This window comes from Canis aureus, chromosome 17 (genome assembly GCF_053574225.1).
Source record: "Canis aureus isolate CA01 chromosome 17, VMU_Caureus_v.1.0, whole genome shotgun sequence".
In the NCBI taxonomy this organism is placed as follows: domain Eukaryota; kingdom Metazoa; phylum Chordata; class Mammalia; order Carnivora; family Canidae; genus Canis; species Canis aureus.
The window spans coordinates 30709189-30735068 of record NC_135627.1 but is presented as its reverse complement, the minus strand read 5'-3'; the positions used below and the strand labels follow the sequence as shown (position 1 = coordinate 30735068).

General features: G+C 33.1%; 1 protein-coding gene across 13 annotated transcripts in view; it reads right to left on the bottom strand.

Annotated features, from left to right (window-relative positions):
- The window catches only part of MYCBP2 (MYC binding protein 2), a 258579-nt gene that overhangs the window by 111919 nt on the left and 120780 nt on the right, over positions 1–25880 (bottom strand). For all 13 annotated transcript variants that reach the window (XM_077855281.1, XM_077855282.1, XM_077855288.1 and 10 more), the window contains 12 exons: positions 25286–25369; positions 23937–24033; positions 21458–21650; positions 20637–20911; positions 16763–16984; positions 13351–13542; positions 10929–11135; positions 9958–10089; positions 8232–8410; positions 5735–5877; positions 4160–4260; positions 3268–3486 (listed from right to left, as the gene is read on the bottom strand). In XM_077855281.1, coding sequence (XP_077711407.1) covers positions 3268–3486; positions 4160–4260; positions 5735–5877; positions 8232–8410; positions 9958–10089; positions 10929–11135; positions 13351–13542; positions 16763–16984; positions 20637–20911; positions 21458–21650; positions 23937–24033; positions 25286–25369 — 2044 coding nt within the window. The remainder of the gene's footprint in view (positions 1–3267; positions 3487–4159; positions 4261–5734; positions 5878–8231; positions 8411–9957; positions 10090–10928; positions 11136–13350; positions 13543–16762; positions 16985–20636; positions 20912–21457; positions 21651–23936; positions 24034–25285; positions 25370–25880) is intronic.

Sequence of the window (25880 nt, the reverse complement as noted above, 5' to 3'; positions counted from 1 at the left end):
CTATGATGTTGATTGGAACTAGTGTGGAGTATTCAAAAACTGATAAAAACTTAGTGAAAGGACATAGAATCCAGCATGAATGAACTTTCACTAGCCAAATCAATTAGAATTTGAGCATCCAAATGTATAATGACAGCAAAGGATTATAACATTAAGCAAAAAGAAAATAGTTAAATCTGTATCTATATAAAGACATAAAATGAATGAATGGGTGTTTAAAACTGGAGGGATGGGAAAACCATCTTTTACAACAGAATACCACATGGAAGGAATAACAGGATTAGAAAGCCACCACTTTGAAACCACTATAGCAACAAGTGATTTGTGTATGGATACTAAAACCACAGGGTGAAATTTGTTAGGGAATGGTAGTTTTTACATAGTTTCTAGCCATCTACATATAAACCTTTTCAAAGGAAAAAGATGCTTTTCTGGCAGAGAAATTTGCCAGATATCCTCTTAATCAAATAGTAAGTACTTTTGATACGACATTCTGAGAAGAATCACCTATGAAGTGCTGCTGCCCAAAACACTTGACCTAAGTGTAATCACTAGGAAACAATCAATCAAGTCTAAATAAAAGGAAGCTTTTACAAAATCATTGATTTTTTTTTTTCATAAATGCCAATGTCACGAAAGTCAAGGAAAGCCTGAGGCACTGCTTCAGATCAAAGGGACACAGCGAAGACCTGACAACCAAATGAGCCCGGCTGAATCTCAGATCTGAGTTTAGAAAAATGCTATAAATGCTGTTATTGGGGCACCTGGCAAAATGTTTAGCTTATAACATGATATACTACTTCTATTTATTATGATACTATAGCATCAATGTTAAATTTCCCTAAATTTGATTAGTGTGTTGTTGCTATACAGATAAATAAATCACTGTTCTTAGGAATAAGGTGATAGGTCATTTTCACTTACTCTTAAATGGTTCAGTGATAATAAATACAGATACATAAATATAACAAACGTGGCAAAATGTTAACTGATTAAGCTGATTGAAAGGCATATGGGTGATCACTGCATAAATCTTACTTTTTCCTACAGGTTTGAAATGTTTTAATAAAAAGTTGAAACACATGGGGAAGGAATAATATACACTACATATGTGCATCTGTATGTGACTATGCTTACATTAAAAAAACAACAGAAGGATAAACTACAAAGTCATGATAAAATGAAATGATGAAATGTTACCTATGATAGGGAAGGAGGGAACAGAGTGAGGGGATAAAGTAAGAGCTAGACTTCCCTAAATACCCTTTGCTTTATAGATTTGAATTAAGATAATGTAATAATTTAACTTGTTATAAAATAAGTTATAAAAAGCAGTGCCTAAAATCTTAAAACAAAAAGAAATGATGCCAAATATATGTCCAATTAGTGGCATAATCATAAACAGATTATTCCAACTTACTTTAAAACACAGTAATTAACCACACTTACTCACTTTAAAGGAGTAATTTCTTTATACATCCTAGCTGGGATACAGCCAACAAACAAAAGACACACATATCCCCCAAATGAATAACCGACTTTCTAATTCTAATATTCCCAGTGTCATCAGGGACAGTAATCTAGATGTATGAGAAAGATTCAAGTATTCAAGTATAAATAAGGTCCTGTGGACCTTATTTCGAATTAATATCATCAGTACAAACTTGAGGTATTTGATCTTTACAAAAAATATATATACATAAATATATCTATATAGAAATATATACACACATATAAAAATAATGTGTGCCTGTGTGTATAAATACATGCACGTTTCTGTGGGAATGTATGTACTAGTTCTGTGCACTTTAAATATTTAGAAACAATCACCAACCCAAGAAAAATGAGCCAAATTCTTCTTGCCAAATTTTGGCTTTTATATACCTATCACCATTAAAAAGAACCAGGGAATTTTGTAAAAATGGCTTTGATTTCAGATATGAGGCAAGAGATGTAGAAGATGAACCTAGAACATCGTATACCAGAGAAGGACGATGCTATGAATGACTACAAAAGGTATGTCTAAAGGATTCAGAAGGCAAGCTGAAGAGGGTCCTATCTAACAAAGACATATGATCCAGTATCTTAAATAAAATTTAAGGAAACAAAAGAAGTTAGAGGGGAACTATAGATAACAAGAGACTTCAGAGACATAATAAACCATCACAATGTATGGATCTTTTCTAGATTCTAATTCAAACAGTTAAAAAAATGAAAACTTATTCAGACTCTAATTCAAACAATTAAAAATGCACAAGATCACATGAAAGAATTTGTTTTGGTGTAATAATAATATGGTTACTTTTTTACGGGTCCTTATATTTAGAGATGCATAATGAAATATCCATGAATGTGCTTTAAAATAATCTAGAAAGGGATAAAGGCGTGGGGAATAAATGAAACAGGTCTGGCCAAGAGGTGGGTGGAGGGATAGGTGAAATTAGGTGATGGGGATTAAGGAGTACACTTGTGAGGAGTATGAGTGTTGTACGGAAGTCCTGAATCACTATAATGTATACCTGAAACTAATATTACACTATATGTTAACTAAATGGAATTTAAGTTAAAACTTTAAAGAGTTGGTAACTACTGAATCTGGAATGATGCTAAGTGGAGTGACTATATTAGTTTGTCCTTTTTTGTTTACCATAGTCTGTAATAAAAAGTTGAATATTTTACAAGCACATAAAACTTCTAATTAAATTGATGAAGCAGATGAATACTTCCTCTCCTCAATTTATGTGATACAATTTTATTTTATTTTTTTTTTTATGTGATACAATTTAAAACGCAAGCAAGAAGGACTCTGGAATACACTATAATAATATTCTATTTAAAAATGTTTTATATGGTTTTGTTTTACATAATTTATATTAGAGAATCGTAAATCCTACTTTGGATATTCAAATTTTTGGAGTTCAGGTTATGGCTTAAGTATCAGTTCCAAAAATATGATCTTTAAATTTTAATGCTTATATCCACCACTATTACAATACATAATATGCAGTTTCACATTACATACTGTACTATACTTGCAAAAAATATGAGAGCAATTCTCATAAATACAAAGCTATATGCTTTAACAATAAAAATTCTATCTTAAACTCTTTTGTGTATCTGACAGTGCCTAAACACCTGCTGATTTCTATATTTAAATACTATAAAAAAATTATACTTCTAAACAGAGGCAAAGTATCCCTTAAGATATCATTATAAAACAACAAACCAAGTTTTAAATTTAAACTCTGCCTAGGAATCGGTGCCTACCTTGTAGTGCATCACACATGCAGGCTTATAGGGGTGCTCACTCTCTATGACAGCATAGTGATTAGAGGTTGTACAAGCAGAGAGGCCTTGCTCAGGCTGGTTTCCTGTAGTGCTATCTGTTGACTGATTAGGATTGAATGCAGGGGGTGCATACTTCTGATTCAAAATGGCAACTGAGGGAAGTAACTGTTGGACAAGGCCAAAGACCTCTACAGCCACCTAGTATAAAAAGAAATGATTAAAAGAGATAATAAAAGTGAAAATTGCTTTAAAATTATTAATTACTATAATTGTTGGTTATCCCTAATTACCAAGGACATTACTGAGAGTTCCTCTAAGTTTTCATTCAAAGAAAATTTTGTTCTATGGAAAAGAAAGATTTACCTTAGATGTCTTAGATGTTATATGAAAATAACCTCATCTATACTTTTAAACACTTTGCCTTTTTGTAATCTGCTGTAAACTGGTTTTACTCAATATCTAATTATGCCAAAGAATCAATAGTTTATGATTTCCTCCATGTTTTGACTATTTCACAATTGTAAAATACCCTTATCCTTCTACATTGATATTCTTATCCAAAAAGACTTGGCATCAACTTACAATAACGTAAGTTAACTTAAACTTTCCTTATATGTCGTAATTCTAAAGTAAATTTCTCATTCCCAAATTCTTCAAATGTAAAGCCAGTAAGTAAGCACAGTAATACAATAAACAAAATGAAGAACAGAGAGATTTAACTGGTAACTTCTACCATTTAACTCGTCTACCTTTGTGTGTTACTTGTAACCTAGATACTTCAAAGATTAAAGTGTTTATAAAGGAAAAATACAAAGTCTAAAAATAATGATATTTTAAAAAATACAAAGAATTACAGAATTAAATTACACACCTTGGGAATAGCAGCAGCTACTGGTCCTATGTAGGCTATAATAAGGGGAAGCAGCATGGAAAACAAACTGGAAGAGCTAAGCAGTTCTGGAATGTCATCAGCTAAAAAAGTCATTAAAACTATAGTTAGAAGGTAATTTCATTGTATTGTATATATTCTATACTAAATCTATATTCTATTCTCTTGAGCAAAATAAAATTATAGTTGACGCTGAATGCTTGTAAGAGACCTGGCCCTATTCTAAGGGCTTTATATACATAAGCCATCTCAATTAATCCTCAGAATAAGATACTTTTATTATCTCTGCTTTTTACAAGGGGAAATCAAGGTACACGTTAAATAACTTATCCAAAATCATATACCTGTAAATGATAAAGTCAGGATTAAAACCTACAGTAACAGCCATGATTTTAAACCATAATAGTTGATACCACACATGACTATATGCATGACATTAGGCTAATTACTTAATTAGTATGTGCCTCAGGTTACTCCTCTGTACAAACGAGTAATAACAGTACTTCCCTCACTGTATGTTACGAAGATGGGAGTTAATATATGTAAAACACTTAGAAAAATGCCTGCACATATTAAACACTACAAAAATGCTGTTATTAAGCTATATTGTCTTCTATTTTACCAAAGAAAGCATCTTGCTGATGGACATTTTAATCATTGATCTATGAGCATGATTCTGGAAAGATAAGTTGAGTCTAGGTTGAGATGACCTCTACATTAAAGGCCAATTATTCCCAAATACTTCTTTCTATATATGTTGTTGCATCAGAATAGGATGCACTTATTTAAAAATACAGTTTCCTAGCCCAACCCAAACCCCTAATTTGGATAGGTCAAACATTCTTTATTTTCAGCAAGTTTCCCAGGTGATTTACTAGGTGATTCCCAAGTGTACACTAGGCTTAGGAACAAATGTTACAGATAACAGTAAGGCTGGGTGGATAGCAATGAATCCTTTTGTAAATGAACTCTGCTGTCAGTGTAGAGGATGACTAGGTAACTAGATGGGGAGTGGGAGAAAGGTGGCTGTGAGATTGCTGGGATGTTATCCATCCATGAGGAAGAAGACACATGCCTGTACCATGGTAGCTTGAACTATGGAAGAACAGATAGGGGAATAAAAACTGGAGGGATGCCAGTGGAAGAATTTACAGAACTCAAATCAGATAAGTGAGTTTGGATTAGTCAGATCTTTGGGTGAATGGTGATATCATTACTGGAAATAGGACATATAGGAAGAAAACCACACCTAAAAGAGAAAACAAAATGCTTTTTGACTACTAAAGGAAGGATAAGGCAAAGACTCAGCTTAATGAAGAGTTTTTCTCTTATTAGATTAACTAAGAAAGTAACAGGTATTAGATAACTGGTTTTTACATTCTAAAAATCCTGCATATGGAGAGTATGGCTTATACAAAATGAATGTATATGTATGTACAGATCTACAATGAATAAAACACTCTGGGATTCTGTAAGATGGTTCCTCTCAGTAACTCTGTGTAGAAGTTACAGAATAAAGAATCTAAAATATGACTATTAAGAAAATAAAAGTCTTACCATCCACTGCAAGAGCTCTGTGCAAGAGGTCTTTTGCGGCTCGAACAACAGTGCTTACCACAGAGAGAGCTCTGCTACAGTTTTTATCTTCTTCGTTGGCTTTACTTAGAAGCTGGGATTGTAAATCTCCATCAAATTCACTCCTTTAAGAAGAGTAACACATGAGATTTTACATGGTAGGTAAAACATGATCTAACCCTCTTATCATATCTAGATTAGAGCTCCTCACTTAAAGTTAAAAAAGCTAAAGTTGTAACTATATAATTTCAAGAAGTGATAGGACTTCAAAGAAAAATAAAGCAAAGTAAGGAAATAAAGTTATTTTAAAATAAGACCACAGAGAGTCTATTTTAGGAACTGATATGTAAACAAAAGCCTGAATTATATTAAAGAAAAAAAAAGCTGAGGGAAAATATTCAGGTGAAAGGAAGAGTAAGATAAAAGCTGAGACAAGAACAAGATCAGCAAGTTTAAGGAACAGAGTGAAGACAAGTGTGACTGGAATGAAAGGAACATGGAGGGTAACAGGAAGCAGATCATATGAGCTTTGTACACCTTTGTAAGACCTTATAATTCATAATGGGATGGGAAACTGAGAGGACTCTGAGCAAAGGCAGAACTTGACCTGATGCACATTTCTGTAAGATTCCTCTGGCTGTACTGTGCAGAACTGACTGTAGTAGGAACACAGCAAAAGGAGGGGGCTGGTTAGAAGCTGTAAAGTTACCCAGGGAACAGTAGTGATGGTCTGGATTAAACTGTTAATTATGGGAGTCAGAAAAGGTCAGATTTAGAACATTTTACTTTGTTTAATTATTAATTAAGTTTAGAGACAGAGTGTGCACACATGGAGGGGGAAGGGCAGAAGGAGAAAGAATCTTAAGGAGACTCCATGTTCCAAGGGGCTTGATTGTACAACCCTGAGATCACAACCTGAGCTGAAATCAAGAGTCAGATGCTTAACCCACTGAGCCACCCAGGTGCCCCTAAATTTAATTAATTTTAAATTTAAAACTAAAGGCATTTAAAGCTTGGTGGCAAACATAAATAATTAAAACACTGTATTCTGTGTAAGAAATAAAGTCTAGATAGCAGATGCTTCTAAGGGGCTCTCCAACTTTTTGAAATATATAACTTCTGTGCATGATATGATTTTAATGCATGGTTTGAGATTATCATGGTGCTATGTAACAAAAAGTTTTTCACGATTGGGTAAAAGCACTAGAAAACGCTTGTATCTCGGCAGCAACACCCCACCAGGAAGCTATTTAACACCTACCATTTCTGTTTTATTTCACATGCAGAAAGGCAGGAGAAAAATCTACATCCAGGGTAATAGTTTTGTATTAATTGCCCAGTGTTCCCAGACTGTTTATGAAGGAAAAGAGGAAGCAGAAAGTCTCTGAAAGTGATACACAACCTTGGTGCTCTGAGGCTAAGTCAGGATGAGGGTAAATACAATAAATGGTACTCACTACCTAGGATTCTAGCTAATTCACTAAAAGAAAAACTCAGATAAGGTGACAAATGTATATTTAGATTTTTTTTATTCCAAATTGTTATCTTTCTCTTTTTGTACTATTTACACAGGGAATGGATAAGAAACATATTATGTACTCTAGGACCCCAAGAACTGGATTCACAGATATCAAAATATACTACAGACTAGATCACAGGATCAAGGCAACACTAGTACTTGGATAGTTTATTGGATCATTAATTTTTGGTATTTTTTAAATGAAATTAATAAATTCCATTTAAATTGGAAACTGCAGACCACACACTACAAAATTGACAACAAATAGCACATATGCCCAAGACATAAAAATTTCAAAGATATTAAAGAAATAATGACAAAAACATTTTAAAGGATTCCCCTTTATAGTAAACACTGAATTTATTAAAATGAGATCTTTTTACAGGAATTAGCACAGGTATGTGCAAGGCAGTTACATGTATAATTATAACTGTGCCTTTAGCATTTTTACCTTGGTAATAAACAGTACATCTTCTGTCACTTTAAGATAGTTCCCTTGTCTCTATATACACTTATCTATAGTAGAGTATTTATGGAATCACACACACTCACCTGTAGTAGAATACCTGTGGAATCACACACATTCACCTGTAGCAGAGTATCTGTGGAATCACACATACTCACCTATAGTAGGATATCTATGGAATCATACACACACTCACCTGTAGCAGAATATCTGTGGAATCACACACACTCACCTGTAGTAGAATATCTGTGGAATCACACATACACACTCACCTGTAGCAGAATATCTGTGGAATCACACACACTCACCTGTAGCAGAGTATCTGTGGAATCACACATACTCACCTATAGTAGGATATCTATGGAATCATATACACACTCACCTGTAGCAGAATATCTGTGGAATCACACACACTCACCTGTAGTAGAATATCTGTGGAATCACACATACACACTCACCTGTAGCAGAGTAACTGTGGAATCACACACACTCACCTGTAGTAGAGTATTTGTGGAATCTGTCCTCTGGTTTGGTTTGTGCCATTACTACTCAAGCTGCATGTGCTGAATGTGAATGTCACACCATCAGGGCACTGGACTGTGGTCATTCCTCCATCTCCGTTGGCTGTACGGCTTCCATAGTTCCTCAAGCGCACAGCATATTTAACATTTTCCTTCACGATAAAGATGTAAAACATGTTTATAAGGTACAGAGAATATAAAAAACCTGGACAAATATACTGAATTCCTTTGGCATATTTATAGATGATCTCATTGAACACATTTGTAATGAATCAAACAGAAAGATAAGTAACATCTACTGATGTTTATTTTCAAAGAAACTAAGTACTTCATGTACTTAGTACTTCATGTGCTTTAATCAAATGAATCCTTAAAATGACCTCATGAGGTAAGTACTATTACTATTTCTATTTTACAGATGAGGAATCTGAGGCACAGAGAAGTTAAGTAACTCATTCAAAGTTACACAGCTAATAAGATGGAACTAGCATCTGAATATAGGCAGTCTGAAGTAAGTTCCAGCTCTTACTCACAAGGTAAAGAGTATTAACTTAACAAAAGACTTAAACTAAATAATCTAACATTTTTCTTTGATGGGTTTAACTTTTGAAATAATTTCAAATGTGGGAAAAAAATAATAGTGAATCCATAGATTTTTTAATAGACACTTAAAGACAGAATTAGGTGGAAAGAAATGGGAAAAAATATTCATAAGCAAAAATTGTCTCAAATAAGATACACTGTGCATACAAAACATGAGATACAGACACTGGTGCCTTATGATCTATGATATAAACTTCATAGTGAAGATTTTTTGTTTTTTGGTACCTAAACTCTTTTTGATAATGTCTCTGATGAACTTATCTTATCCAAAATTCTGCTCTATAATAAAAATAATAATTTATCATTGAATTTAGAATTACTCCATTCATTGTAAATATTAAGTAAAATTTATTTTGCTTACTACTTATTTACTGCTATATAATAAAGTTATATGAATAAAAAACTTATATAAAGTAACAGTAACTTTAATAGTTAATACTCTATTAAGTCCACTTTATTAAAAAGTGAGTTTTGAAACAAGAGAAGGAAAGACAGGAACTCATATTTACTGAGATTCTATACTGTGCTAGGCAGGGAAACAAGTACTTTATTTCATTATTATTATTATTTTTTAAAGATTTTATTTATTTATTCATGAGAGACAGAGAATGAGAGAGGCAGAGACATAAGCAGAGGGAGAAGCAGGCTCCTCTTGGGGAGCCTGACATGGGACTTGATCCCAGGACCTCAGGATCACAACCTGAGCCAAAGGCAGATACTCAATCACTGAACCACTCAGGTGCCCCTTTATTCCATTATTTAATTTCATCTGAACAATACTACCATGTAGGGGCTTTCCTTTCCAATCACAGATAAGTCCCAGAGTGGTTAAATAATGATGTCCAATGTCTTAGAGCTACTATGTGGAATTGCAGGCATCTGAAGCTAGTTCTATCTGACTCCAAAACCTAACAATACTTTCTATAATACCAGATTTTAAGAGACCTTTTGCAAAAATAGAATATAATACAATATCAGGAGTACAGTAGTGACTCTATAAACATTTAAAGTACCACTAAGGAATATTTTTCATTACTTTTTAAGTTCACTACATAATAATGCCTCTTATTTACAAAAGAACCATAATTGAAATTACCTTTAAAGGAACAACTTTGTCAAGTCTGATTTCAGCTATATCACTGGGTGAATCATCTGTTGTATAGGTTCCTTTGACTAATTCTAGAGATGTCCATCTGTGAGAATGAGTTGAATCTCCTGCATGTTCACTCTAATTAAAACAAAACAAAACCCACCATATTCTTTATTGTTTTTAAGCAGTTTATTTTCTTGCATATAAAATTATCCATTAGCATTTCCCCATACACACTGAAGAAAAAATCTTTGGTATGCTAAACTATTTACTTTTATCTGATTTCCTGAGGACTCTACAACCTAAATTATTTAAATGGACTTTTCTCATTTGATGTCTTAAAAAGATTCCCACTTCTTCATTAGAAGAGTGTGAATCTAATTATAGAGCCTAATGAAATAGGGAAATAAATTAATTGCTAAAAAGAATCAAGATACAGACAGATTTCTATTTATTACTAAATGATTTATATGGTACCTTTCTGTCCCATTTTAATAAAATTTTGTGAAAGCTCAGATTCTTTAAGTAATTTAGAGAAGATAGCAAGATACAGTTTAATCAATCAATAGTACCTTTACTAATAATCATCCACTAGCACTCTATGACAAAATTGTTTTAATCATTGGTATAGGTAATAATATCGATCTGAATATTGTTCTTGTTTCTTAAAAAACTACAATAGCAAAAAAAATTATACAGAAGTTATAATCAGGGGCTTAGCTATGTAATTTCTAATCTTTTCATTTAACATCTCCTATGGAGAGGGGATGAAAGTGCAAAAAATACAAGGTAGAAGTGATCCAGAATGGCACATAAGCAATCATGCAAAACTGATCTCTTTGAATTTCTTACATGTCTGCCATGACTAATGACTAATCAGCTACCTCTCAAAGATTTGGGCAGCCTTACTATGATAAAGGTAGGTTCTAACACACAACCCCACACAGCAAGATGAACATGATAAGAGTGGTACTTACATCATCAACCAAGACCTCTAACTCATATTCGTGAATTCCACCTCCTCCATAGACAGAAAAACCAACTACAACTATTCCAGGTTTGTCTACTGAAAAACAGATTGCATCAGGGGACCCATTCCCAGTGTTCCAACTTCTTCCCTGACTTGTTTTTGTGAATCGGTTAGCACTGGCTTTAACAGAATGGAGAGAATTAAGTCCATCAACCTGGGAAAAACAAAAGCAATTACACATCAGTAGTCTGTACCTGAGCGTTAATAATAAACCTTTAACAAAACTACTCCCAAATTTCTAAGAAGTCCAAAAAGTAACCTACATTTAAAAAGTGGCTGTCAACCTTCCCAAACGTATATGCTACAGAGATTACCCAGCAATAAAACCAGATTTTATCATTCTAAAATCACAGAATCAGTATCACCTGACAGTATTTTCTCCTCTTAGTCATAGCAAATGATACGTTTCACTTAATCTATAATGTTAAAACTATAAACTTGTAAGTTACTGCAGTCACAACATATTAATGAATACATCACAAACTTTGAAAAAAGATACCAAAATTTCACCAACATGCTATGGACCAACAGTTTTCCATCACTATGACACAGAGCTCTAGGAATTTCAGAGATGGGTGGTCAAGAAAGAGGTGGAATCAAGTTTCCCCTCTGCAGTCAGACTATCCCTTCCCTTCCCTGTAACTTTCCTGAGACTTCAATTGCAGAAAATGTTCTGTGTCTTAAGTCTGAATAACCTGGCATTCAATATTTGAATATGTATACACAAGTACAATCCCACTAATTACCGCCTCATTAGAGAGGATCGGTGAACTTATTTTGGCTTCAAACCATTTTTTAATTATAGACCCTGCTTTTGATCTAAGTTGGCTGCAAGAAATTGGAAGACTGATAAGAGGAAGAAAACTGAAGTTTATGATTCTAGCAAGAATTTCAAACTGCTCTGTGAAGAAATATTGGCTAAGCCGGGACTTTTGGAGCCTTTCAAGTTGGTATATTAGGTACCTGCAATTTGGGAAATTCTTTTCCATTAAAAAAAAAAAAAAGTTAAGTTCACAGGGGAAAACTAGATAGTAACCTTCTGAGGGGGACTAATGCATTACAAACTTTATCTTCCAGGATCTGGTACAGAAGGGAAGTATATTATAGGTTTAATGACTAAGTGAAAAAACAAAAACTAAAATAAAACAAATTAAAAGTTTTCTGACAAAGCCTTCAATGATCTCCTACACCAAAGTCAAAGCTAACAAAGAAATGAAGGAAATGCTTCCCAGGGAGAAATATTAAAATATGCACAGGTGCATGTAATCATTCAGAAATCCTAGAGGCTAAACTGTCATTATGAATCAGTAATGAGTATAGACTGGTTGGATGAATTCGGCATAGATTCTAAAATAAATCTATAAGTAAGAAAAAGTAAAGGCTAGGAATTATAAAAGAGAGAAAAGATGTTATTTGGCAAGCTGAATACATGCTAGCTATTAAACATTTATTTAAGTGATATATTTCACATTATGACATGATTTTTCAAAACCAAAATTCTGTCTGCTTTTTGCAGAAAAAATTAGAAAAATTCACTAAATTCTGTCAAAACATTTAGATAAATTGTACAACAGAGTAAGTAGGGCAGTGAAATGGTTAAAAATAATGTTACTTTAAAAAATATAAAAGCACTTTAATCCATTTCAGAGTAGTTTTCTCAAACACAATAATATTTGATCCTTTTAAAATTTTGTGAGGCAGCCTGGGTGGCTCAGCGCTTAGCATTGCCTTCAGCCCAGGTCATGATCCTGGAGTCCCAGGATCGAGTCCCATGTCGGGCTCCCTGCATGGAGCCTGCTTCTCCCTCTGCCTGTGTCTTTGCCTCTCTCTCTCTGTGTCTCTCATGAATAAACAAATACATAAATAATCTTAAAAAAATATTAAATAAAAATAAAATTTTTTGTTAATAGCTGTATACCAATGTGAGTACTTAATGTCCATTTTGCATATGTTATTTGTCTAGTGTCAGTCAAGTAGGCAATACCAAAGGTTTAAACCTCTTTACCTTCTCCACAGCATGTGTTCACTATTAGTAGCCCCATTTCTATTACTCATTACTTAGCAATGTGAATGATTTTTGCTTCTGTTGGGACATAGTAGTGAGGGTGTGCAGTGGAGCATATTAGTGGAAAACATACAGTTTGTATTACTGTGTCATCCTGGGTAAACATGAGAGAGGGAGCAAGCAAGAGCAGAGAAGAGGCATAAGGAAGGGAAAACCAAACAATTTAGCTTGAAGGTTTTGTTTTGTTTTAAAGAAAAATAATACAAATGGGATTAGTTTCTACAAAGTCAAAATATATGAAAAAATAAACTATTTGGAAAGTTTAAACGTGTGCTTATTATCCAGTCTCAAAATATAACACTACCTCAGATCCCAGGGCTGATGCTGTCAGTTCACTGACAATACTGGCCAGCAATCCACAGGTGTTGGAAACCAGGTGGGAGGAGAAGAGCTCATTTTCTCTCCTCAAACTGTTCCTGACTGGGAGCACAACAATAACCAGCATTTTCTCCAGAACTTCACGGAAGCTTGTCATACCTGAGATATTCTCTTCACTCTATGATACATGAAAAAAAAAAAAGTTCCAAGATACTACTCTTTATTTTACTTCACGTGAGTACTCAACTGCAAATCTTATCTTTCTAGATGACACTCTTTTTTTTTTTTTTCTAGATGACACTCTTAAAATTCAGGCTTGACTCTATGTCTATAAATCCATTCAGTTGTATGCGGAACCACTTAATTTACTTTTTTACTTAGAAGTTCTTTTTTCAATTATTCTGTGTATCATAAAAGTACATCTCTACAACATGTTTGGTTATTAGCTTTGAGTCATTTTCACTTATTCTCATTGTCTTATTTAACTTCTCAATAACAACTGTGTATAACAGAAAAACACTCCTACCTAAAAAGTTATTTTTATAGGACAAGATTCCAATCTAAGATAATTATTTCTGGTATATTTAGAGGGAAAGCAATTGAGAGAAATAATCTGTACAAGTCTATTTTCTGGTAAAATTCCTTCTGGATATGCATGTAATAAAAATATGGAACTCTACTACAAATATTCTTGTGCAGTTATACATTTTCTACCATACTTGATTTTCTAAGTGAAGATAAGAAATTTCGACCCCTACCTATGGAAAATTTTCAAGATAAGAAATTATAAAGTCTCATTAAAGACCAAGGGGAAAATACATTTTTCCCCCAGAAACAAGAAAGGATGATTAATTGATATCGAGCATGAACACTAGTTTTTTTTTTTTTTTTTTCCATCCTTGATATCTGTTAGACCCCTATGGACAGGGAGCAAAATGCATCGGATTTCCTGAGGGCGCCAATTGTGAGCAATGACCTTTACAATTTTTTTGTGGACTAGCAAATCAAACAATTTGGGATTTAGTTCTAATTTCTTCATAGTGCCTCAACTTCTGCAAAATCAACTTCTGCAAAATAGCATATAGTTCTATGATTCTGTTATCAAAATCACCTGGTTGCCCCGAGTAGGCAAGTTCCTCCACAATACTTACATATCAGACTGCTGTATGAGATGTAACATATGTAACAAATTCAACAGATTTCATTGTCATAAAAATCTCAAGGTAGAAGAGAGTCTTTAACCAGTCTTCCCAAGACAAATCAAATATGTAAATGAGTGAACATTCAATCCACGACAGAAAATTAAGTAACTTTTCAGTTAAAATCATCATGAACCTTATTATACATCTTTCTTAATTTACAATCTTAGGCTGAACAAAAAGTCACTTAGAGATAATCTTCCAACTTTAAATTATTTCTATTACCATTTGAATAAGATTACCATAACACTTCAATTTCTTCTGTAATTAATTTTCCTGGCTTTAAAATAAACAATTCTTGATTTTGTTAAAATTATAATTCTTCTACCCTTTAATATCACTTTGATTCTCCAGAAACTTTATTTTTTGGAACTTCTCAGAAAATCAGTTTTGGATGAAACTCAATCCCCAATTGTACTCCATAATCAATAATCTTGGAAAGGTTTTATTAAGGGGATGAGTGCAGTGTTATTTATTTAGTTATACTCACTTTGTTTCTAATTAGTAACTAACAGGATTAATACAAGAAGCTTTCCATATAATCTCAAAATGGAGTTAATAGTGTCAATGTTTTAGTTGAAGAATCAAGAAAAATATATGTATATATACATGTATGCGCATCATTAGCCACTTAAAGTTTAGAAAAAGGAATTCATTCACCAGTGGTGGGGAATGCAAGCTGACACTAGCTTTCTGGAGAGCATTTTGGTAATTTGTAGCAAAGCCTTGAGGTATTTTCCTTTTACTTAGGAGTTTTTTCACTCCTGATGATTTAATCTGGAAAAATCATCATGAATATGCATAAAAATACAGTCAATGATATTTTCAGAAGCATGGTTAAAATCCCAACATTCTGGGAAAAATCTAAATATAAAGATTAAATTATGCTATGCACAAATGGTAGAATCCTGTAATACCTACTAAGAGAAGGATACATACTATCTTCATAAAATATTAAGAAATACAAATATACTATTAATTATTAATAATTACCAAATGTTTATAGTTCTGAAAATTCTTAAATATTTTTAAATTTTACTATACTTTTAAGGAAAACACTGCAACACTAAAGTGAATTCCAAAAGAAAAACCCATAACTTTATCACCTAAGTGTTATTTTCACTTCTCAGTATTCTCTTTCAAAGTATGTATTACATAAATATTACAAAATAAATACACCTTTTGCAGACATAGTTTACACAGTCATACCAAAGTATATATACTTTAGTTTCTGAGATTCTAATTTAAAAATGTAAAACATCACTTTTTTTTTTTTTTTTGAAGATTTTACTATTTGAGAAAGCACAGGGGTGGGGGGAGAGGGAGGAAGGGTCTCCTCAGAGTCTCACCAGTTTAGGACTTCATAAGAGAAGAAAATTAATTTTTTCCTAATTTTTTTTCAAATAAATCCGTACCTCAATTCATTCACATTTAATTTCTAGTAAGGCTGAAATTCTTCCCATGCTGCCTTACTCTCTAAAGTCCCTCTTATATTTACCCTTATTATTTCTATGGTAATTCTACAAAGGTATTTTATTAATTGCAAATTTTCTTCCCATTCTATTACTGTCCTTCATTCTATATGTCACATTTTTCTCATAATTTGTGTTGCTCAGTCAACAGAAAATTGCTACTGTACAATAATTAGGATAACTATTGTACATATTTTACCGCTTCTTTTTGGCTTTAATTTTAAAGAGTACTTCTCATCAACTTGACAGTGTTATATATGGTTTTCTTGTATATTTAATTTTTCTCTATAGTGCTTTCTAATAAACCAGAAACAGTTGGTACTGTGACTACCGTTTTAGAATATTTATTTTAACACACTAACATGTTACGGAAAAAGTTTCAAAAGTTGATTTGTTTCCCTGGAATTCTATCTTGGCAATCTAAAATATTAGAATATAAAAGTTGGCTTATAGTATATGCAACTTTCAATGGTTTGGCAAATAACAAATATATGGGAATTCATAACTCTCAAATTTTTTTATAGGTTAGGTTTCATTCAAAATTAGAACTAGAGAAAAAATTGAGGATTTATAGGTAAACATGAGAAAATTTTCCCCCTGAATTTTAGCTCTTCTTATGAAACACATAGTTATTTGGTAAATACCAATATTGAAGCACCAACTTAAATAGGCCCTCATTTGTGGTTTTATTGCTTCAGTATAAAAGATACTTCAGTAAAACACCTACCTGACTGAGTTTTTCCATATGTGATACCAAAAGAGGAAACCGGTGAACTAGTGTTGAATCATTCTCTGTGCTAACTTGTTTAACAATTGATCGTAGTAGTACCTCTCCATCATATGCAATAGGGAAGATAGAAGTCAGCTTAACAGAAGTGTGGCACAGAGCTGACATAACAGCTGCAAGCAATCGGCTACTTGAGGTCTTGAAGTTTGCTTCTTGGATATCCTTTTAAGAACAGAAATATGCACCACCAAAGAAATATGGCATCAGTATAATCCATATTTTAGGTTATACAAAAGGTAAACAACCTTTAAAATTATAACAAAATTTTATAGCATTAATGGTTGTGTTATGGAATTTAATTATATCAATACTTTTAAACACAATTGTTTAAGTTACTACCCAATGAAGATGGAGAATTAAATATTGTCAAGAAAAATCAGTCTCCTATTCTTCAATCAACAACTTTATATATCCCTAGAATCACAGTCCTCTTTAGCACTACGCTCAATGAACAACATTGAAAAGCCCCAATTGGGGATCCCTGGGTGGCGCAGTGGTTTAGCGCCTGCCTTTGGCCCAGGGCGCGATCCTGGAGACCCGGGATCGAATCCCACGTCGGGCTCCCGGTGCATGGAGCCTGCTTCTCCCTCTGCCTATGTCTCTGCCTCTGCCTCTCTCTCTCTCTCTCTCTGTGTGTGTGACTATCATAAATAAATAAAAATAAAAAAAGAAAAGCCCCAATCGGTATATATCTAAGTCATGTCCAAAAAAACAAGTACTGAAACTACTTTCTTCAAATAATAACTGATTTAAATTGTAATTCTGTGCTACTATAACATTTCACTAATGTTAATGCACATAATGAATAGCCACTATAATACACATCTCACGAAGGTCACAAAATTATGTCATCACGTTTTATGGTTTATTCAGAAAAATGAATAGCATACTTACAAAACTTTTAATTTATTTGAGGGAGAGAGAGAAGGAGCGAGCAAGCAGGAGCAGGGGAAGTAGCAAGGGGAGAAGGAGAAGTAGACTTCCTGCTGTGCAGGGAGCCCCATGCAGGACTTGATCCCAGGACTCTGAGATCCAAACCTGAGCCGAAGGCAGATACTTAACAGACAGAGCCACTCAAGCATCCTAGATTCTTAACAAAATTTATCAAGTTAGGATATCCTAAATCACAAAAACCGTGTACACACAGTTCATCAAACATCTGTGTTACAAATTCAGGCTAAAAGTAACATCCTATATGTTAAACCAACATTTGTTAAAGTTAAGTCTGTCTATAACCTGTTCAGTGGCAAAGAAAACAGCCATATGAGAATGGACAGGTTGAGAGTAAGTTGTGCATTTGTCCAGGCAATAATCTTGCCCCAGGAAACTGGTAAAATACACTACTCTGTTGTAGAACATGGATGAACCTGGAGGACATTATAATGAGGGCAATAAGTCACTCACAGACAAAATATTGCACGATTCCACTTATATGAAGTATCTAAAATAGTCAAACTCACAGAAGCAGAGAATAGAATGGTTGGGACGAGGGGGAAAGGGGGAGTTGGATGTTAAATGGGTATAAAGTTTCAGTTATGAAAGATAAGTAAGCACTAGTGATCTGCTGTACAACACTGTACCTGTACTTAACAATATATTATATGCTCAAAATGTGCTAAGGGATAGCTCTCATGTTAAGTGTTTTTGCCACAATGAAATACATTTTTTTACACCAAGAATAAATTCAGTATGCAAATAGCTTTACAAATAGTAATAATAAAATAAAAACAAAGTTGCCTACCCAGATGTCATCACTGAAATATCTTTCAAATAGGCTAGGATGCTTTGGTGATGACAGTGAACTTTCTTAGGGGGGAGAAGGGCCAGAACTTCTACTACAATGTTGAATATAAGTGGTGAGAACGGTCACCTTGTGCCTCGTTCCTGAACTTAGGGAAATATTCAATATTTCACCATTAAGTATGAGAGTAATTACATATTTTTTAATTTATATTTTTCTTTTATCCTTTATAATCCTAGATTGAAGAAGTTTTCTTAAATCCTAGTTTGCTGAGAAGTTTTCATCACCGAAAAAAGTGCTGATTTTGTCAAAACAAAATTTTCATTATCTATTGAGATTATACCATTTTCCCCGTTTATTCAGTTAATATGATTAATTACTTTGATTTTTGGACACTAAACTAACCTTGCATTTCTAAGAAAACCCCTACTGGGTATGACATATTTTTTTTATATTACTGGATTTGATTTGATGTTATTAAGAGATTTTATATCTATGCTTGAGTAATGATTGTACTAATTTTTTCTTTTAAAGCCTTAGTCAGGTTTTGGTATCAGGGTAAGGCTTACTTGACAAGGCTAGTTGGGAAAGGTCTCCTATATTTTCTGAAAGAATCTGTAAAAGATTGATGTTATTTCTTTCTTATAAGTTTAACAGAATTCACCAATGACAGTTTTCTGGGTTGGGAGTTTTCTTTGTGGGAAAGTTTTTGATAATGAAGTCAATTTTTTAATGGATATAAGGAAATTCAGATTTTTTCTATTTCTTATTGTGCTAGTTTTGGTTAAGATGTGTTTTTCAAGACATCTGGTCTACTTTAACTGAAGTTACAAATTACTAACAGAAAGTTGTTTATAATAATTCCCTTATCATTTTAACGTTGTTGGATCTACAGTGATGTTCCCTGTTTTCAATCCTGTTCATGGTAGTTTATGTTTTTTCTTTATCTCTTGTCTCTAATCAGACTTGGTTTTAATTTCAAAGAACCAACTCTTTGTCAATTTTCTCTATTTTCACTTTACTGGTTTCTGCTCTTTATTATTTTCTTCCTACTTTGGATCTGCTAATTCTTTCTGATTTCTTTAGGTGAAACGTAGATCACTGATTTTAAACCTTTTTTCATTGCTACTAAAAGCACAAACTTTTCAAGCAATGCTTCAGCTACATCTCACAAATTTTGATGTTATGCTTTTATCTTTCAGTGTAAAATAGTTTCCAATTTCCTATGAATTTCTATGTTGACTCATTGATTACTTAGAAGTGTTATCTATTTTCCACATATTCACTGCCTTTCTCAATATATTTTGCTATTGCTTTATTTAGTTCTGTTGTGGTCTGAAACTCTTTAATTTTAATCTTTCGAAATTTACTAAGACTTGTTTTATGGCCTAGCATATGATCTACCTTTTTGATGAAAATAACATGTATTCTGCACTTGAACATTCTGTCTTATAACTGTCAGTGAAGTCAATGTGGTTGACAGTGTTGTTCAGATCTTCTATTTTTCTACTGAATTTTTGGTCTACTTGTTCTATTAATTACTGAAAGAGGAGCACTGAAGTCTCCTAGTATCATTGTGAATTTGTCTATTTCTCCCTCTAATTCTGTCAGTTTTTTGCCTCAAGTATTTTGAAACTGATTTGGAGCATACGCATTTATGAGGCTTGCAGTTTCCTCATAAATGAATGATGTTATTAGCAAGCAAGTTCACTCACAGCTCTCCCTCTTGACCATTCTGCAGATATGGGGGCGGCAGGAGCTGTGTTTCTGGTGCTAATCTTGCTCTTACATCCTCACTCACAGTTGTTCTTGTTCTTACATACACACGCCCACCCACAAATTCAAAGAGCAAAATCAGCAGCCGCACAATGTGCCTGCCAATTTTATAACTAAAAATGATAAATGAAGCAGAAAAAAAAATGTCCTTCAACTTTGTTGTTTAAGTCACACATACCAAGCCAATGTCCTAATTTACCTTTTATAAAATTAAGAAGATTGAGGCTACAGCATTTTCTTGAAGAATATTAAGTAATATATTATATTTTCAACGAACATTTTACAAACTTAAATTACCTGATCCAAACAATTCAGCAGATCACAAAGGCAAGCCCACTGTAAGGCAGGAGTTGGGTAGAAAGAATGAAAACAGGCAGTAAAGGTATTATGACACTCCTGAAGAACAGCTTCTAGGAGACTCAAAGGTTGACTGAGATATCCTTGAGGATCATTATCCAACTTCACCATGCAGTGATCGACTCCTTCTGATAAAATTTTTCTTAACAAAGTTCTGGTTTTTCCAATACATTCTGCTAATTTGCTAGTTTCTTCCACAACTGCTTTTCCTGTAGCTTTGTGGGAACAAAGCAGATTGCTAATTAACTAGAGTAATAATAAATATGCAATATAAAAATATTTTTACTAGAGTAAAAATAAATATTCAAGTAATTTCTTATATAGCTAAAGATCACAAATACTCATAACCTAGAGATGAAACAATTTAGAGATTAAATGAGGTCCAAAATTATTTCTTTTAAAAATCTAAGTAGGGCAAAACCAAAAAAAAAACCCCACAACCAAAACCAAACCAAAACAAAAAACCCCCGAAACAATGGTTTCAGTAAAGTTCAAATGAGTTGTTCAAAAAATTTCTATTTGATTAAATCTGCTGAAAATATTTCATATTATAGTTATGCTTTAGCCTAACATAACTTTTTGTTAACAACATAACACGTAATCTGTTTTATTCTTTGTAAGTAAATACAAAGCTTTCTCCCCTCCTTTTGGCAGAAAATTAAAGGCAGGTGGGGATCTTAAACTCTTGGTTATCCCTATATAGACTTTCCCAATGTGTCAAATATTTTCTCCCTAAAGTAATTTAAAAACATGCTTTATACCTGATACTGGATAAATTTCACAGGTATAGACACGCAATAACCTCAGACAACAGGTACCCACAAAGCGCAGCCTTTCTAGATCTAGAAGTGTAGCTGTGAATTGGAATCCTTTTAATCCTCTAAGTTCTTCAACTCCTAAGACCAAGGTGGTCCAGCTCCAGTGAAGAATACTCAACAATGACTCAAAACATTCCTAATCCAGAATACGAAAAAACAGATAACAATTAGTTCAAATCATACCATAGATTCAATCAAATGGAAAAACAACATTCAACTTCAAGACTTTATTTGAACTTCTTTACTGAGTTTTGATTAGCCCAAATAATGGATATTCTATTAGTTCATTTATCAAATTACCATGAGGAGTATCTCTGAAGCTTGACAAAAAAGGTAGGTAGTCATGTATAAAAACAACATCCTATAGTATTTGCCTATTTATTTTTATAAAGATTCATTTATTTATTTGAGAGAGAGAAAGAGAGTGTGCGAGCAAGTGGGGCTAGGGGTTAAGGAAGAGAATCTCAAGCAGATTCTACATTTAGCATGGAGCCCGATTCAGGGCTGGATCTCATGACCTGTGAGATTATCACCTGAGCTGAAACCAAGAACCAGAGGTTTAAACAAAAGAGCCACTCAGGTGTTCCAATATTTGCCTATCTAAAAATAAAATTTTTAAGTTTTTCTGCTACCAATCTATATAATTTATCATGTAAGTAAGCAAGGGAAAAAATTAAAAACATTTACTGGAAAGCAAAATTAAACTCTACCCTGTTACCACAGTATTATATAGGTAAGTCAAGTATTTAAAACCCTATAATAATTTTTAATATAATAAAGTGTTTTACTTAGTATTAGGTATCAGTGACAGTACAAATAACTTATTTTATGTCTACATATTAAGTTTTACCATACAGACTGTAGCCAACCTTTGATAAACAAGTTAATAGGTGATAAAAATACTAGATGATTGCAAAGCAAAGCAATCATTCCCTAATAACTACTAAATTCCAGTCCTCTGATATAGTAACACCAAGAGTAAGAGTTTACAGTTTAGCTTTTTAAAGAAATAGTTTCATATATTTCTAACGACCACAAAACCTCTTAGACATAAATATCAAACATTACTAAGCACAGAAAAAGAGATCACTGAAAAAGACACACAGAGTCAAGACACTTATTTGGATTAAAAAATATCAAGCTGCTCTTCATAGTTAAAGGATGCCAAGATACCAAGGAGACAAAGTTCTTGGAATCTCTAGTTGTAAGCACTATCTCTATATAGTATCACAGATCTTTTGTTAGGTCATTTGGTATGATATATCAAAATTTAAATCTGCACACTTCCAGTAGAAATATTCACATAAGTATGTAAGTAATCAAAAATGCACATGTAAGAACATAATAGTCCTTTGATATGTATAGCGTTGACTAAATTTTAGGAGTACAACTATTCTATGGGACGCTATGCAAATACAAAAAGATAAACACAGGGCCAAATATACCTCTAACATGAATTACGTCCTTAGTACTACGAGAATTTTAAAAAAGGAGGTGCGAAGCTTTATCATTACAAACAATCAAGGAGGCTGTATAGCATACTGTATATATAGACTCACAAGTTTGCATATGTATAAAAAATGGTCTGGAAGAATATACATCAAAATGTAACAGAGTGATGGGGAAAGAATTTTGGTATACTGCTAATATAGTTCTATCCCTACTCCACCCTCTGTGCTCAACCAGGAATGTGTATTAATCTTGTGAATTGAAAAACTAACTTTAAAAAAAGCATTCTTCCTATGTATCTTAGGAATATGAGAGACCCACCAACTACATTAATAAATCACACTCTTATAGTGCCTTACAATTTAAAAAGCATTTTTGTATCCCTTATCTCATTAGAAATTCATAAGGATGCTATCACACAGTTTATTCAGATAACTGGCATAAGAATGCTCAACTAAGAAATGAAAGAACAAGAACAAGAAGTTAACACAGACTTCCTGGGCAGACCATGATCTCTCAATTACATCATGTTGGCTTTCCATTCTATACTGGTAACACCAATAATGTAGCATATCTTTAAATGTAGAATGTGGATGGTCAAGAAGTTCAAAAGAGTCCTTAGTCAGATAAACAACTCTTCTATTTAGTACCTCAAGCATTAGACTAGCATTTTTTGTAATATCAGCCTTAACTTTTTAACTCCTTCAGCATATGGATTCATACATGATTTACTAGAAAACCCACCAGTTACATCAGTTCATGCTAAAGTCCATGTTAAAGTCAGCCAACATTTCTATTTTCCTATCACTTAAAGGACATACTCTTTGGCCAGGGATATCAGTGCGGATACAAAAACAAATCTGAGTTCATAAAACCATGCTGAGATAAACTCTTAGAAGAGTGGCTAAATGTTAAAATTCAAAATGAAATGGAGCCCTGGACAAAAAACCTAAAATTTTAAAAAATGGCTTACCACTGAGACAGTTCTTGCAAAAGATCGCTTTAAAATGTGTACAGGTTCACTGGTTTGCTGTTTGCCTTTTGAGGCACTGCCATCACTGGTTGGAAGTCTGAAGGTAGTAGAGACACATAAATTTGTTGGAAAGTCCAATAACATTTTTCTTTTCAAACTATACAGTTTTGCAATAGCAAAATATGCTATTCAATATAGGTGCTATATTACTAAAATTATTCAACCAGTGTACCCAGGAGTAGCTCGAGCAACTTATAATGTTTATAATGTTTATAATGTTACATGTTACAAATATTAATAATAAATTGCATAAAAACCCCAAAAATTTCTTGGGAAAAATGAGATTTATACCACTTAGATTCTCAAAGCAATTAGTAGGGAAGAGAGACATGAGAGATAGTCACTATTCTAGAGGTATTTCTTTATAATTTTACTACTCATAGAATGACATTTTTTAGTAAGGGTATATCTATTTGAATTCTTCATTCTAAATATTATTGCAGTAATCTACTAGAAATAGATGGATACATAGTCATATGCTTCCATAAATGTCTCAAATTACCATGTCTTTCATTACCATGAAGTAATTAAAATTCTGAAATAACATTATTAACATAATAAATATCACTTGGACAAGTTATTATTTGATAGTTCAATTAAAGGAAAAAATGTTCAGCAGTAAGGGATTTTCTCTGCTTTTTTAAAGATGTATTTATTTATTTTAGAGTGAGAGAGAGCAAGAGAGAGTAAGTTGCAGGGAGGGGAAAGAGAGAGGGAGAGAGAGTTACAAGTAGACTCGGTGCAGAGCGTAGATCCCGACACAAGGCTTGATCCTACTACCCTGAGATCAGGACCTGAGCCAACACCAAGAACTGGATGCTCAATTGACTGTGCTAACCAAGTGCCCCTCAGCAGTAAGGGATTTTCTAATTCATTCCATCATAGCACGAACAGGAAACGTAAGACTTCAGTAAATCAATCAGGACTGCATCTAATGTCCCCACCTAACACTCCAAATTCATTGCTCTAACACATATTTTTGTTACTTTATAATATTCTGAAATGAGTATGAAAATCCACAAATTGAAAAATAAGTTATTAAAATACTGTTAATGGTGTAATACAATCTGAGTCATGAGGTAAAATTTAAAGTTAAGCTTGATGTAGAAAATGTTTTAAAATATGTGAAATATTAAATGTTTTTGTTAGTAGTAGTAGCTATATTTCTACTGGTATATTATAACTTGCTGAATGCTTCAAATAATTTCTCTCATGTCATATTTTATAGTATCCTAGCTCATTAAACAAAGGAATAAATCATATTAATTTACTGTAAATATGCTAAATACCTGTATAATAATTGAGGTATCTGACCAGCATTAACATCTGTACCATTATTTGATTTCTTTGAACTCTTAAATTGGAAAACCACCCTAAGAAGAGAAAAAATAACAATGATACCAAAAAAACATGATTCAAGATCTATGAAAAAAAATAAGAAATTTGACAATCATATTTTCAAATCCTATGTAAAAGAACTGAGATTCATTCTTTAAGGAAAAACACAAATAAAAAGGAATTGTTTTTATTTTGTTCAAACTCTCAATGGCTTAATGAATAAAATGAAGGAATTAAGCCTGATCAAGAACTCCTGGATAAGCTGCTGTTCTGCCCCTCTCTCATCCCCACAGCTCAACTTTAACTAGAACTATAAGATTTTAACAAAATATTTCATCTTACAGTTTAAACTCTGTTCAACCATACACGTGGTAAGTTTTAGCTTCAAAGTTCTGGGATATTCCAAAGCTCAGTGAACTGCATATGGAATCACACAGTCCACAATCAAAAGCAGTCTCCCCAGTGCTAGGACACAGTCTTAGAGTAAGTTTGAAAGCAATATTTTACAGCAGGTTTAATTTTTCTACAGCGTTCTACTTGAACATT